The 13,596-nt window shown below is 40.8% G+C and overlaps 1 protein-coding gene across 1 annotated transcript; it reads left to right on the top strand.

The window, feature by feature from the left end:
- Positions 1–1,579: 1,579 nt before the first annotated feature.
- On the top strand, positions 1,580–12,855 carry LOC146588438 (HCLS1-binding protein 3-like; the record flags this gene model as incomplete). Its single annotated transcript, XM_085318003.1, has 3 exons — positions 1,580–1,731; positions 2,228–2,363; positions 11,083–12,855. Coding segments are annotated over 3 exons (520 nt in total), but the record flags the coding sequence as incomplete, so codon positions are not given.
- Positions 12,856–13,596: the final 741 nt, after the last annotated feature.

The raw sequence follows: 13,596 nt of genomic DNA, 5'->3' as shown, positions 1-13,596 counted from the left end.
GTGTACTGAATAGGATATGTTTCTGAATAAGACTGTATTGTAAGTTTTGCATGAGGCTTTTAGTCCTCTGAAGTGCAGCATTTCCTGTTGCAAAGAGATGAAGGTCTTATCATCCAGCAGTTCTATTTTGTTGATAATAAATATATGAAAATGGAGGTAACAGGTTGGTACTCTCTGTGTGCAGCTGTAATTGGAAAAGGTTCTTCAATGTAGTTGGATTGTATATATAATCTTTTGACCTTAGTTTTTAGTTTTTGATGACTATGGTATGTTAAGTGGTGATAATTGGGTTTGCCCTAGGCTGAAACCTGACCTCCTCTCTGCAAAGGAGATCAGATCTATTGTAAGAGGTGCTCAAAGAGGTTTCCTTAGTAATTGCCAAGCTATGCCTCATAAGAGTAAAAATCTCTAAAATCTGGAGATTTCTTAGAAAGGACATGCTATCCTAAGGAATTAGTTTTTCTCTACTTGGTTTAAATTGGACTTTTCATCCAAAGGCTTTTGTGCTGTGCTCTAAGTTCTCATATTTTTATGCCACTTTCTGCCTCATAACTCAAGCTACCCTACTGTGAAAGCTGCCTTGTAGCCTCGTCTCATGGAACATGACTTTTAGCTGTGAGAGCATGAGACATGAACTTTTTCCCTCTGTTCTTGGAAGGAGATTAATCTCTCCTAGTTTAAGCCAACTGCAAATGGCCTCTAATCCAAAGCAGTTTTTAACCTCCTCTCTAGTCAGTGGAGAGACTTACAGAGAAATTTGTAGAGATTTATTGCATCCAAATGCCAGTGTTCAAAATAGATGAGATTAATCGTCCTATGGAGATATGTCTCTTTCCATTGACTACAGAAGTCTAAAAATTACCCTTGTTTCACTGTCAAGCTTTTAGAAGGCTAAATTTATAGCAAATTAATCCTACTCTTGGTACCAGAAAGTACTGGCTGACTTTTGTAAGTTCTGTATGCAGTCTGTCCAACATAGTATCTAGCAGTCCATTGCTCACTTCACCTTAAAGGTGCTGTAGACTTCATACCATGTCTCCTTCAGGGCATGTGAGGGTGTTCTGACTAGCACCTTTATGCAGCAGTCAAAAACTGCAGCAGTCACTGGCGAGGGAGTGGAACTGAAGAAACCTTTCAAAACCCATCCAAAGGGATCAGTGCAATGGTTCAGCCTGCACTTTGTTTTTCAAGCCATTCCTTTTCTGTCTGTCTGTAACAGTGCTGCTGGAATGACTGTTCTTTCTTATTTTAAGCTTTCTGCGGGGGAAGAGTAAAACTGTTGAAAACAAATGTGATAGGTAGTTTTCACAGTACAGCATTGTTAGCTCTGCTCTTCCAGTTCCCATTGGGTTCCTTTATAGTTCTTAAAGAGTACAAAATGTGGGTACAGTTAGAGTACATCAGACCAAAAGTTCATCCAGCTCAATATCCTGTCAGTGAGTGTAACAGATGCCTACGTACCTTTCTCTGATGCTTTCCCAGCCTCCATCTATTTTCAGTTCATTGAACTTTGTGAGCCATAAATCTTTCTTGTTAAATGTAGAATTGCAGCTGACTTTCTTGCCTCTTACAATTTCAGAACTAAAAAAACAAAGAAAACATCTTTTTCACCAGCCAAGAAAGAGAAGCCCAAATTAACCATTTTCGAAGAGGAAGTTGATCAAGAGGAAGGACTGTTTGGCCCAGAAAATGATTTCTCATCACTTGGTCCCAGGAAGAAGATGAAAGAGAGTAAATTTGTTCTCCATTTGTTTATATGCATAGATTGTAAAGCATTCTAAAGCGTTTGGGTAATTGAGCTTTTAAAATGTAATGATCCAGGTTGGATGATGACTTGTGAATGTTAAGACAAATCTTTCACTGGAGCAGAATCATCTAGAGGGAATAAATATGACCTACAGTACCTATAGTTGTTCACTATTGAAATTTTGGGCTTAGGTATTCTATATCTGTAGGAGCTGACTGTCCCACACTTGCTCATAACACTTTAACAAAAATAACGTGACCTACTTCTGAGTGTGGGAAGGAAGCAGATATACCAAGTCCTGAGAGCACAGTGTGTCACTGATGAGTTTAATGTGTTTGTGGATTGGAAGTGCTTGTGTAAAAATAATTTTCTATATGACCTTTTTTTTCAGCCCCATCATGAGATTCCCTAGCTAGTGTTAATGCAGGTACTATATTATGTCACATTGTTTGACTGGCTTTCTCTGTTTCCCTTTTCTAGATCTGAAGTTATTTGAAGACCCAGACCTTGGTGGGGTGGTAAGACTGGGTGACTCACTACTGCTACCAGCTGCCGTTGATACTAGGGAGTTTGTGCTAAACAGGAGTCCTGAGGAAGACACTGAGGAACTGCTGAGGTACCCATCTCAAATCTATCCTGTAGGATGAAGGTCCCTTGAATAGAGTGTTGTTTAGATCTGAAAACTTGAGGACAAAGCTTAAGCACTGTTGAATGCTAACTATGGATCAGTACTTAACAAAGCAAAGGGAATATCTACGTCATGAAGCTTGGAAATCAAGTGCATTAAAAGGCAAAAATAGTGGGACCCTTTGCAAAGGGTAGGGTGCAGGGTATTATCCTATGACTCCAAATGGAGGGTCTTGTAGGCCCAAGACATACCATCCAGTCTCAGATTTCTAACATGGCGCTTCTGCTTTCTGGAAACGATCCAGAGGGAAGCAGAGATGACCTGCCTTATGAAAAATGAGAAACTCAGGCAGAGGACTGACAAAGTCCAGAAACAAGGATGAATTCTACTTCAGTACTCTGAGATCAGGAGCTTTTCTCTCTTGCCACTAGAGGAATGATTTTCTGCAGCTGGCTCACAGAAGTCCATGCCCACTTCCAGGAGAATTTCTGTGCACACCTCCACAGTCATAAAGGACAATATTTTCACGTTCACTTTCTCCTGTGTTAGCAATCTCAGCATAAAGTACTTGACCCAGATTTTTTTATATGGCTAGAAGAGAAGTGCCTCTTTTAATAGAGTCCTTGTAATCCTGTTCATCAGTGGAGAGAGTTTTCTATCTGTCATGTTAATGTCCTTTGGATTATAGGGTTGCCCTTCCTTCATTGCAGAGAAAAGTCTCTGAAGTCTGCTCTGAGAGCAACAGGCCATGCCTTCTGATCAGTTTGGGGTCATCAGTGTTAGCAGCACACCCAGATGGTAATGGAAAACCTTGGAAAAAGATTCCAGTTCTTTTAAATTGCAGTCATTTTCATTTGTACTTGACTCATTCCAGTGCTTTCAGCAATTCAGGAGAATCATACCTCTGGTCCAATGGGAAAGTTGCTGTGGCAATCTAGAGCCAACTCATGGCTAGGCCAGAGGTATAGGCAGATAGGTCAGGATCTGTCCACTTGTTTAAATGCCTAAGACTCTCAGAAATCTCTGTGATAAATCTAGCACACTGTGTTACATGCACATCACTGAGAGCAGATAGACTGATTCACAAGCACTCTTCAGTAGGCTGGAGCAGGGTGGGCCACTAAAGAAGGCTAGCAAATGCCTTGGTCCATGTTTTACCACACAGAAATTTTGCCTGGAGACATGCTGTCAAGACTTAAGACCAGCCTGAACTATTATGTGCTAACACTGCTGTGATATGTCCAAAAATCTTAAATGTTCACTGTACGTAGATAGATCAGGTGAATAACGCAGATACGGTAACTCTTGACCTGTGTAGCATACATCAGTGCTACTGCACTGCTATACAGTATGCTCACATGTACATACATGTGGTAGATCCAAGAAGTGCGTGACTTGCTGGAAACAGTACTGCACAGTATTCCCGCAGATACTCTTTCTAGTGAATCATAAGCAGTAATAAAAGAGCACTGTTTAAGACAGAGAAGGGCAGCACCTTCTCTATCCAAAGGGGAGATGGAAGCAGAGTGCATGAGCAACCAAGACCTTCATGATCTTTGTGGTAAGCAAGCAGTTGTAGCAGCAGTAGCACCACAGCACTGTTGGCACAGCAGTGAATCCCCTGCAGTGACTTGTAACTCCTGGGGAAGAGACTGTTATGGAGACAAATGAGTCTGCAAAATGTGCGTGGGCTGKGCGTGTCACAACATGAGGGAGAAGAGAATATGATAAATGCTCTCATTGCAGACTGTGAAAACTGTGCTCTCTCTGGATACCTGCTCAAATGAAATGAGAATTACTATTTTAATACGCTTCACTTGCTAATACAAGTGTTGGACTTTGAGAAGGACCAAACACTTTAGCAGGGTAACACAATGTTTCTTTTTATGGCAAAACACCCATGTCCTCTCAAACAAGTATCTTTCCTCTGCCGGTCCACTGACCAACCTCTTACTGGTTCCTAATTTCTTGTCCTATGGCCAAAATCTAGTGGCAGTCACGGAGAAACTGGTGAACTACCTCACTCTGGCCTCTGGCATTGTAGCTTCAGGCGCTCTTTCCTACCCCTTGGTCTGTGAAAATACTTCAGTAAGGTGCCTGTAGAGGATGGTACTTGCATGTCCCTACAGAATGTGTGGAACATAGACATATGCTCTGGTAGGAGCCAGACAGGTCAAGTCCCCTCATGTTGCCTTCAGGAAAAAGGAGCATCTCCCTTCGATGAGTTGTGCTCTGAGAACAAGTGTGATAGGTGGGCTGGTCTTTTGGCTACTCTCTTCATCATAGGGACACCTAGGAAGAACCTAGGCTTCTAGAAATTCTGGGTCCCGTTGCATTCTACTCTTCAGAGGTACTGCAGTGGCTCACTGAGGTGAAATTTAAAAAGGCAACCAATCAAATCTTTCCTAGAGTTTAAGAGAATAAGCCTTGTCATTTTGCTGTGTGTTGGTTCATTCTGGACCCATTCAGCCTTTTACCTTTATTCTTGTAACTCCTCTTCAGCTCTGAGATCGATTTTAGGTTAGTGATAGAAGTCAACGCTGCTGAATCAGTGCCCTGCAAACTGTCCCATCATGGACTCTCCTGTCATCTTACTTCTTTGTCTCCATCCACCCAATGGCCACAGATTTGTAAATTAAGTTTTCATACTGCTGGACTGCAGTCAACCTCTTCTGCCTCATTAATGTAAATGGTATCTGCCTGGTGTGATGGATCAAGTTTTTGTAGAAAACTAATGCTAGATTTGATCCTGTGATTGTCGCAGCGGGTCTGTGAGCCCACAGAATTAGAGAAATTACCACACATCCTAGGCTGAAATAATTACCATGGTTGTGTGAGCAGCCTTTCAGGAGAGATTTAATTAGTTTCACCTTTGATAATGAATAGAGAGTTGAGATAGAAGGAATTGGCTGGGAGCATAAGATTTGTCTATTTCCAGTGCTGAGGAAAGTCTCAGCAGCAGGGTCTCGTCTGTGCTAAGCTATGATGATAGACCTGGTATTTTCTTACTAAGACTTACTCTGATATAAGTTTCCTCTTGTTGATAAAAGCTGGACAGTCCAGCTTTTACCTCTCTGCTGCTTTTTCCTATCCATCTCATTAAAAGATGAATTCTGCCTGTATTTACAAGCTAGTATGTATTTACAGCTACAAATTGTGCTATCGGTGATGCTAGTGATGACCGTTTCCGCAGCGTTATATATATTGTTAGAGAGCCTGAACTGTTTGTGAAGCTACATCCGAACAATGGCCATTTGTAAGCACTGTTCAGTTCAGGCAGCTTCCTGAGGGGTTTGCTAGCTTCAGATGTGCCAAGGGACCATTGCTGCCCTTAGAGTGGAGAAAGTTCATACGTTGTTCGTTCAGCAGGCCGCTAGCAGCTRCTGAATTCGGAGAATAACACTTCTATTTTCAGACTAGTTGGAGTCGTATGGGACAGCACCTCCAGCACTACATGCTGGGAAGTGCTTTCTCACTGTCCTGAGGGCACCAGAGCAGCGCTAATGATAGGGGAGGAGAAACTCCAGAGGGTTGTTTGGATGGTGTGCAGGTGGACTGCAGAGAGACTTGGAAAAACTAAGTCAGAAATTTCCTAACYGCTCCTAGGCAGTTTCTCTTGCTTGTTGTGACCTGACTGTAGGGAAGGAGCCTTGACTTGGCTGCAGTAGCTTTAAGTAAATGACTAGCTGTTATTCCTCTTTTTACCCGTTTTTTGGATTTTTCTTGTTTTTTTACTGYGCAAGAGGACTTTCTAGGCTGTTCTTCAAGCATTTATTTTGTTCATTTAATTTTTCCTGTAGTGTATAAGGATTCTGTTACAAACACTCGAGGAGCGACRAAATAAACTTGGCTTTTGCTAGGAAGATGGAAAACATGAATTCTTGCGCTAGTCTTAGGAACATGTGTGGATTGTATGGAATAATGAAGGGAGGTTGCCTAGAGTCCTGATTGCTCCTGGTCTAACAAGAGTTCCTTTTGCTAGGCTTGAGCATTGCCACATTTCAGCCTCCTTGTCCCAATTTCTGGCATTTTGGACAGCTGATACTCCCTCCACCTTCTGCCTGCTCCCCCCTGCTCCAACTATACTACTACCTGGTGAATAGGCAGGTAGAAGTAGGAGACAGTGGTTTGGAAGTTACAAAACCTTGCTTCAAGCACAATCCTTTTGCATATTTTAATGAATTATGGGTCCCMAAGCTGAGGGGGTGATTTTCCCCTTTGTGCTAGGTGTTGTACAGACATATATTCATTCCTGTCCCAAAGACCTTGTCCAAGTAGACAAGAAGTCAAGAACTGACATCTAAAATTTGATATTCTGATGATAGCTGGGTCTTTTTCTCTGAATAAGAAACCTTTCATTCTCTTAAAGTCCAYATCCTGGCAGTCCTATTGTAGAGCTTTGTGACAGGCTTTCTTTCATAGTAAATAGATTTTTTGGTTGCTTTCTACATCTGGAAACAATGAGATTTTCCACCAATACTGAGAGTCAATATTGGTTCAACCAATATTGAGAGTCTTTTCCACCAATATTGAGAGTCTAATCAGCACAATAGTATGACAGGAATTTTAAGCAACATGGTGATGGTGGTGGTGCTGCTGCTGCTTTTGCATTTCAGAAAAGGAGACTAATTAGAGAATGATTAATTAAATGGATTCTGTGCCTGATTGTCTTTAACAAGATGGGGGATGGGGAAGAGAAGGTTCTTGCTTTAATCTCCTTGTTATTTCAGAGCAGTTGCTAATTTTTTTTTCCTCCTCCTGGGCTAGAGTTAAATATGGTGGTAGTTATGCATTGTAACAATTCATTTGCTTCTCAAGAAATAGAAGTATTTGTTTCCATCTCTGCCTGAGGTGTTTTGCATTCACTTCTTCAGTTTCTCAAAGGCAGTTGTGTCTCACATGATCAAATATCAGTGGATCAAACAGTTTGCCTTGCACTGCAGCAGGAAGAGCAAGTTTTGAGACAAAGACCAAGTATTATCTACTGTGTTCTCTGTAAAATACCTTTCTCTAGCCAATGTCTTTCAGAAATCTAGGACAAAAAAAGGAGCTTCACAYGATCAGTTTCTAGACTTCAAAAAATCAGATCTCCTGTTGAATATTTGCCTGGAATACCCACCACCAACAAAAAGCAACTACTGGACTGCATCTTTTTTATAACTGTGCTGAAAGCTCTTATTGCTGRGGTTAGCACAGAAATCAATGGAGAGCTGGACAAATACAGAGAGTTCAGGAAGCTGCAGTGTCTGATCAGGTTAATGGGCTGTGTTTCCTATTGCCCCTGCTGGGCAGATCAGCTGCCGCCTCAGGCACTGAACCTAATTCAAAATCGTGCTCCTCCATAAAATCTGTGTGTATACGTATGCCTTGTTCATCTGGTGAATATTTTTTGTTGTTTATGACTAGAACTTTACTACATGGCTACTGACTCATTCAGTATTTGTTTATGCCAAGAATGGAGGCATTAGATAAGGAAAGCTAGGCTTCAGAAATACTGGCCCTAGCATGTTTTGTTTCTTACACAGCAMAGAGAATAAGGAACATGTCCTGGCAATGCAATCACAGGTGTGATATCTCTGATTTGGAGCTCACTGCAGCAAACAAAAATGCCAACTTTTAATTTCTTATCCATAGACAGAGTACTCAGAAAGAAGGAGCACACTAACAATGTGTTCGGTGGGATATAACACCCACAGGAAATCAYGGAACCAGAAGACATCAGAAATCTTACCATCTAAATAAAAGAAAATATGGTCTCCAGAGTTAGTTGGACAAATAAAATTTGAGGTAACAGCAGGAGYTGTCTGTTGGAGCACAAAGTCCACAGCATAGAGTTCAAGGTGCAGAGTTCTGGGACATTGTCCCTGCTCTGTCTGTCAGTCGAACTGTTTAGGTATTTCCTAGTTTTAGATATTGGTGTTTAGGCACTTGATTTCAAAAGATCAGTCTTGGTTATAACTGACCCCTTCTACATTTCCTCACAGAAAGATCTGACTTCAAGCGTGGTTTTACCTTAAAGAGTTCTGACCTCTTGTATTGCAGACAATTCAGGTTGATCCTTGGCTGTTCACTTTAAGGTCAATTCAGGGTGAGTGTAGTTTGTCTCAGCCTGAGCAGTGCCGTCGTAAGTTCTTCATGTATTTTAATAAGGGCAAACATAAAAAGAAAACCCTGAAATCATACAGTTTCTCTTAATAGTAATGAGGTCCTTAACTGAGGAGCCTTGAGCTTTTCAAGCACCTGCTGTTTTAATACTGATAGAGTATACACCAGGGATAGAGTAACAGAATTTCTCAGAAAACATTGAAAACATTGATTCTTCCCTTGTTGATCATGTCCACCATGGTCATGGCCTGTTAACCCGATCATCTGCTTGCCAAACTATGGAACAGCTAAGCTTTGCTTTAACTGTCTGCTTTACTTGAGCTCTCTGTAGAAGGATCCTCCAGCTGCTCTGCCATGTGCTAGAAACAGTTACAATCTCTCTTTYAAGGGTACCAGTAGTCAAACAAAGGAGGGGAGAAATCACAGTCCCTTTTAGTCTACAGAAGTTATTTCAGTGACTTCACTGAGACCCGGATGAACTGCCAAGATGGCYTCATTGGCTGGCACAAAATAAGCTGATGTGTCAATGAAGACGATATGAATTACAAAAGGCAAATGAGAGGAAGGGTCAAAAAATAYGTGATGTAAATGAGATGAGATTCACTCATGTTCCAAGGACTGCTGACCCACAGGGCTTATAGCAGGACAGACTAGAAAAGCACCTTCCTTAGACTCCCTGCATACTTTTCTGTTCTACCGAATGGAGTTACTGAAAAGCTGTTCCCCAAGTTTCTTGCAGTCACCAGAGGCTGAAATGGGAGGACCTTCAGCAAAACAGCCATTGTCTGTTCTCTGAGTTGTGTCTCCATTTGGTCCTTACCTTTGACACGAGATGGTTGCTGCTGCTCTAACTGACAGAGGGCATCCAGCTCATCCACCTGGGTGGAGGAACTGTGCCACCTCTGGATGTAGCATTCGAACAGAGGACAGAGGGAGAGGATGAGTTGCATGTGGGCAGCCAACTACTTTCTTGTTTAAGAATCACTTGACCAGACTGTTTTATCATTCCAAGTCTTCTAGAAATGAATTAAGTAAAACTGTTAGAAGGGATATTTAGCACAGAAGATAATTCCAGTCCCCTTGGAATAACTACTGCTCCTTAATTTCATGTCCTAGTTCATTGGTAGCTTTTCTGCCAGGCTGCCCTTTGCCTGAAGCAAAGGGAGTTTTACTGCTGGCACTGTTACAGTCTAATATGCTAAATCCAAGCATTCAGCCCTTCTCAGATCAGCTGATACTGAAGTTTATTAAAACCAGTCTTAGGTCACTGCTTGTAAACAATTAAACTGTTCAGTGACTTCAGTGATTAAGATGCCACAGTCATAGAGCACGTGTATCCCAGTAGAGCTAAGGTCTGTCAAGGAGATAACCCCTAGTTATGAAACTACGGTTCATCTTGATCTTTGGTTCCTAGTCCTCCATGTAAAAAAAWTTGTTTATACTTCTTATGCTTAAACTTTCTTAATTTTTATATACTACAATAAGGGGCATGGCTTTTGCAAGTCATATATTTTGTAAGGGTATATGAGGTATGCATTTTATCAAATTCTSAACTTTTGTAGGTAGTCATTACATGGCTGATTCTCTGCATGTGTTGCTCTTTGGGTTTGACTACTTAACAAGGATTGATCAATCAAGCCTTTGGCAAGTTAACAATGGTGTTTAATCCTTATGGTATTTTGTTTGATCACTGTGCTTAGGGGACCAAAACAAAAGGCTGTTTGATTCAGAACAAAAATTACTTTAGCCTATAAGCTTTCCCAGCTATGCTAATTTTTATTCTGTCATCTCTACCTTATCTTCAAGAGATGTGATGTGTCACAAGCTTCATTCCCTTTCCTTCACATACTAACTTCCCAAAGGCAGCCGCCTCTTGGAGTCACTGGGCAATCTACTAAAAGAGCATTCCCAAAATCTCTAATAGCTCCAGTGAGTGCAGAATAGGACACACACAGCGTGCTGTGTCCCATAACAAGGTCAGACAATCCAGGTAAAAAAAATCCTTTACTTTTCTGGATCTTTTGGGTTCTTTCACTGGGAAGTTGGGGAAAAACGGTTGCCAAAGAAAGAGTTGTGAATACGCTCACAGATTGCAAAGCACCTTYAGTTTCTTGGAAGCAAATGTGAACATAATATTTTTAAAGCCATGACATTTTCCAGTTTCTTATGATTGAGCATGTCTGCCATGGGAGGGGAGGCAAAGGTGAGTGTGAGAAGATTTTATCATTCTGTGAAATTTTCTGAGTTCTTGGAAAAACAAAGCATCCCGTCACAAATCAAAAGCATTTTTTTCCCAGACTAAAATCAAAGCCTTTTTATTTTGATAATTTCAAATTGTTTTTAATTTAGACATTTTAAAACATGCTGTAAAATACATGCACTAAATGGTAAATTGRAAAATACAGTTAAAAAGCAGCTCTTATTTTGGTAACATTGAGACTTATTTGGAAAACTCTTCCTAAAAGAAATTCATTGAAGTTGATCCTTTTCTGCAGAAAGTTTCTTTTTGCTGAATTGCATTTTCTTACAAAATGAAAAGCAATGCAGAAAAAATCCCAAGCAGTGTCACTGAGGAGTTACTGATGTTTTCCTTTCATTCCAGAGTTGAAGATGATTTYGAGAAACTCTTGAAAGTAACCTCCAAACCAAAACCTAAAGTACCATCAAAACCACCATTACCTGAGAAGCCAGYAGTTGCCCCCAGGAACAACACTAATTCATCTCAACTGGCAAAGCCAAAGAAAGACAAGATTCAAACAATGAATGAAGTGGACATTCTCCAGTATATCCAGGAAAATGAATCTATTGACAATGAAGATGCAAGTCTCTTTTGAACATAAATATATTTTTTAAATGTAGTGATGCCTTCTTGGTCCAAACTCCCATTGAGCTCAAGTGAGGGTGGTAAGAATTRGCCAGATCATTTGACTGTCACAGTGTCCATTTAGGTATCATGATTCAGTCACTAGCAAGTTTGACTTGTGCAAGAACAACCTAATGCTTTCAAAATTTTCAGGGCTTTACAGAGGATGTGGATAAGGACATGGCATTATCAATTACAGTCACATGGCAAATCATTTTAGTAYGAACAGCACAATTTTGGCCAGTTTAGTTCTAACTGAAAATGGCAAGCCTGCAGCACACGTGGCAAGTATGCATAGTGTCCAACAAATGGTCTGAAACAGGACAGAATGCCGTTTCTGCCATTTTACACAATATATTTCAGCTCTCTGAAACAGTTATTTTCTTTTTCTGCTATGCATTATTATAGCAACCCCTTCCTCCCTGACTGGTATTTCAGTAATTTATAATCCATAGTTAAGTTCAGGTATAGTGTAGGTAATAGTTCCTTTGTAGTTCAGAGAAATACTGGAATCCCGCATAAGCCTGACTGTTCTGCTGACTTTGTAGTTGCACAACTGCCAACTTGTATCTTAGGTAGTAGGACTGCAAATACTAAGCGCTATGCATCTTTAGCTCTTGGGGAGAGTAGCATATGGCTGAAGATGGCTAAGAGTGCAGCTCCAGACATGCATGGAGATTGCCCTAAGTGGGTGATTTGGATGCTGAGGGACTCTTGTGAATGTACTCAAGATTCACAAGGGTTAATTTTTTTGCCAGGCAAGCTTTCCTGGGCTTCTTCTGTAGTCAGTAGAGAGCCAGAGTTCTCCAGAAGGATGTCAGTGCAGACATCCAATCTGAGGAAGTCTGAATCGCTCTCTGGAGACCCTCTCCATCACTCCCTCACTTCTATAATTTAAATTAAAGAAGGAGCCATAGYGACTAATTCCACTAAGCCAAAATGAGTCTTTTGTAACAAAAACAGTCTCTTCATTACTGTAGTAATCTTTATAACAAGACAGGAAAAACTTGGGGATTAGCCCCAGAAGGAATAAAGAAAAAGGAAGGAAATATACTGGAGAAGTTTTAATATGCAGGAGAAGTAGGAAATACATGGTAGAACAGGCATCCTGGACTACTCATCTTCCTTCTGGAACTCAGACTCACTGTCTCAACATGCTGAATTTACATATAATATGGGTTGATAACAGCTGTTATATAGAAAGAGACTCCTGAACTCCTGCCACCTGTGCCACAAGTGTGGAGAAAAGCTCCCCAGAGGGAAAATAGTAATATATATAAGCCATATCACTATTCCTAAATCTGCCGTTTTAATATAGAACAGAATGAATAGAAAGCCTTATATATATGCCTATATTTTTAATAATGAAATTCTCTCTGTTAGTATTTTTGCTTTAAGCCAATGGAAAATATGGTGAAGGTATTTTGGGTTGATGGGACAAGTAAAATAAAACTATTGGTTCTGCTTTATGTAAAATAGGTTTAGTATAATAAAACATTTTGATAGCCTGCAGATACTGTTGTTGTTACTGGTTTCTAGGTTGTACAGTAGCAGCAGATTGGATTTAAAGGATGGATCCCATTTAAGACTTGAGGAGCATTACATGATGTTAAAACAGAGGCTCAGCTGAAACCCTGTGTAAATACATATCACACCAGGAATGTAGCTGAGGTCATATTTCCTCTGAGAGCAGCTAAAGGTAAAACTATATTTGGGCAAAGGTGATACCTGACCCTCTCTCTGTTCTCAGCATGTCTTGGTGCAGTTAGGAGGTTTGTTTATATCCATTCTGTGGAAGGGGAACAAAGGTACTGAAGGGAAAATAAATAACTGATCAGAGACCACACAGARAACAGCAGACAGGCAGTCAAATCCAGCCTTCCTATTACACTACCTGTTGTCACGAGCAGCCACAGTGTGTTTGGAATCTTAATCTCCCCTTTCTTCAGCACTGCTTGGGAGACTGTGTTTTGGTATTTTTGGCCTGCAGCCCAGCACATGGCCTGAACACTRCTAAAACTACCATTCAAAGGGTCAACTTTTATTTAATGATTAATAGACTGACTGCAGATCCTCACCTTTAAACAGCAAGGGAAAATGATTACAGTTCCTTGAAATAAATTAGAGAAGGAATAGGACAGAGCTGGGAYGGACCTGGGAAGACCTGTTTGTCCATGGTCCTGCCCTAAGCAGGGACACCTAGTCCATGTCCTGCTGGTGGCAGCTGTCAAGGATGAGGTGTCACTGGTGTCA

Source organism: Rhea americana, unplaced genomic scaffold, assembly GCF_003343005.1.
Source record: "Rhea americana isolate MKP2758 unplaced genomic scaffold, rheAme1 scaffold_513, whole genome shotgun sequence".
NCBI lineage: Eukaryota > Metazoa > Chordata > Aves > Rheiformes > Rheidae > Rhea > Rhea americana.
Note: the sequence above shows the minus strand (reverse complement) of the source record. Positions and strands in the feature narration are given on the sequence as shown.